General features: G+C 57.5%; 1 protein-coding gene across 1 annotated transcript in view; it reads left to right on the top strand.

The window, feature by feature from the left end:
• The first annotated feature begins 217 nt into the window (after positions 1-217).
• Positions 218-2,292, top strand: part of foxg1b (forkhead box G1b) — a 3,868-nt gene continuing 1,793 nt past the window's right edge. The window contains exon 1 of the mRNA XM_080868546.1: positions 218-2,292. This exon is cut by the window's right edge and continues 1,793 nt beyond it. Within this exon, the coding sequence (XP_080724672.1) occupies positions 590-1,771 (1,182 nt within the window). The 5' untranslated portion in view covers positions 218-589 and the 3' untranslated portion in view covers positions 1,772-2,292.

Below are 2,292 nucleotides of genomic sequence, written 5' to 3'. Positions count from 1 at the left end.
ACGCGCCATGTTTGCCGACATGAATTCAAACTATTATTGTCGCCGAGAAAACAAAGCCCCGACTGCCCGTGCGCTTTTACGCACGCGCACACCCATAAGCGGACGTGCGCTTTTACGCACGGGCTTGGCGCACACACAAGAGGTGGAGGGAACTGTGCGCGCGCGCGTAAATATGGAACGATGGGGAGAGAGAGATTAAAGGGGAGCAGATGAAGTGACAGGTTTGTGAGGCTCGAGACAGGAAAGGTTTGGAGACGGAGGCGCGCGGAGAGCGAGAGGAGGAGAAAAGAGGATTTGTTGACAAAATCACCAAGTTGGAGAAGCTCCTCCTCTCCGTGATGTCGTCGGAACCTCCTTAATTACTAATTTCTCCACATCCACGCCACGCTCTCTCCCTCTCTCTCCCTCCTCTCTCTCTCTCTCTCTCTCTCTCTCTCCATCCATGCGTCTCTCATCCTGAGCCTCCTTTCTCTCTCCTCTCTGTCTCTCTCTCGGATCACGGAGGTGGAGGACCTCGGAGTTGTTGTTGTGGTTGTTCATTTTTTTTTATTATTTATTCCTGGTTTTGTCGGGAGAGCCGCCACCGGGCATGGAGGATGTAAAAGACCCGCCGACCGTGCACCGGTCCTCCTCCTTCAGCATCAAGAGCCTCCTGCTGCCCTCCAAGTGCGAGCGTGCGGACTCCGCGACGGTCGCGATCCACGGAGCCCCGTGTCTCTCCCCGGGCTCCGACTGCGAGAAGTCTCTGGACCCCCCGGAGGTGGACTCTGCGGCCTCCACGCTTCTAGAGCCGGAGAAACCTGGCAAGGAGGAGCCGGAGGAAGAGGAGGGGGACGGAGGGGGAGGCGGAGGAGGGGACGGCGGCAAGGCGACACCGGAGCAGAACACCGGCGGCGGCAAAAACGGGAAGTATGACAAGCCTCCGTTCAGCTACAACGCGCTGATCATGATGGCCATCCGGCAGAGCCCCGAGAAGCGGCTCACGCTCAACGGCATCTACGAGTTCATCATGAAGAACTTCCCGTACTACCGAGAGCACAAGCAGGGCTGGCAGAACTCCATCCGGCACAACCTCAGCCTCAATAAGTGCTTCGTCAAGGTGCCTCGGCACTACGACGACCCGGGCAAGGGCAACTACTGGATGCTGGACCCGAGCAGCGACGACGTGTTCATCGGCGGGACCACCGGGAAGCTCCGCCGGCGCTCCGCCACCTCTCGGGGCAAGCTGGCGATGAAGCGCGGGTTGCGCTTCGCTCCTCTCGGGCTGGGCATCAACGAGCGGAGCAGCAACCCGCTGTACTGGCAGCTGTCCCCGTTCCTGTCCCTGCACCACCACCACCATCACCCGCACTACAACGGCTCGTCCGCCGGCTTCCTGAACCAGGCGGCCGGCTACGGCTCGCTGCTGCCCGCCGTGGAGCAGCTGAGTAACGGGGAGCTGGGCCGCTCGCTGCCGCTGGGCCTGACGAACAGTTACGGGATGAGCTCGTCGCCGGTCGGGCTGCTGTCCGGTCAGCCAGGATACTTCGTGTCAGGGAGCCAGCACTCGGCGGCCCCGCCGGGGGGGGGAGGCGGCCCGCCGCCCGCGGCTCCTCCGCCGCCTCCTCACCTCCCGCAGGGCGCTCCGGGCTTCGGCGGCTCCCCACAGGCGCTGCTCTCGGACTCGCTCAGAAACAGCTCGCTACCGGCCTTCTCCCCCGGTGTGTCCGCGGGGTTCCCCGGGGTGCTGTCCCACCAAAAGAGGGTGACCCCTAACGCGTTCCTAAACTGACCCCCCCACGCACACACCCCCACACACCCTGGCTTCGTGGACTGCGCCGGGACGAGGACGCACAGACGTCACGTTAAGGGCAAATAGAAAGTGGTAAACATCAGAAATGTGTGTATGAATCCATAAATGAAGCGAGACTTCTGGCCACACGGAGTGCGATGCACAGCTCGGCTTCATCTTTACTTTAAAAGGGAGAAACTTTTGTTACCGCCGGTCGTCCAACTGTAAACTAGACTTGCCAAAGGTAACGCTATAAGTATATTTCAAACTATTTATATCTTGTACAAAGATTTTCAGTACTTTGTTTGTCGTTTATTTATGTTTTGTATTTATTGTATTTAAATTCTATTCGTCAGTGTTTGCGCTTCAGTATTAAGGAAAACGAGGGGTGGGGCTGGAAATACGACAGGGTTAATAATTATTTATGAATTTTGAGACAATCGAGGAGGAAAAAAACGAGACAATCAAAACTTTTATTTTGTGTTTTACTGGGAGGAAAAACACGTGAACAAAGCCTTAAA

This window comes from Rhamphochromis sp. 'chilingali' (genome assembly GCF_963969265.1).
Source record: "Rhamphochromis sp. 'chilingali' genome assembly, chromosome: 20".
In the NCBI taxonomy this organism is placed as follows: Eukaryota; Metazoa; Chordata; class Actinopteri; order Cichliformes; family Cichlidae; genus Rhamphochromis; species Rhamphochromis sp. 'chilingali'.
This window is presented reverse-complemented; position numbering and strand designations above follow the sequence as displayed.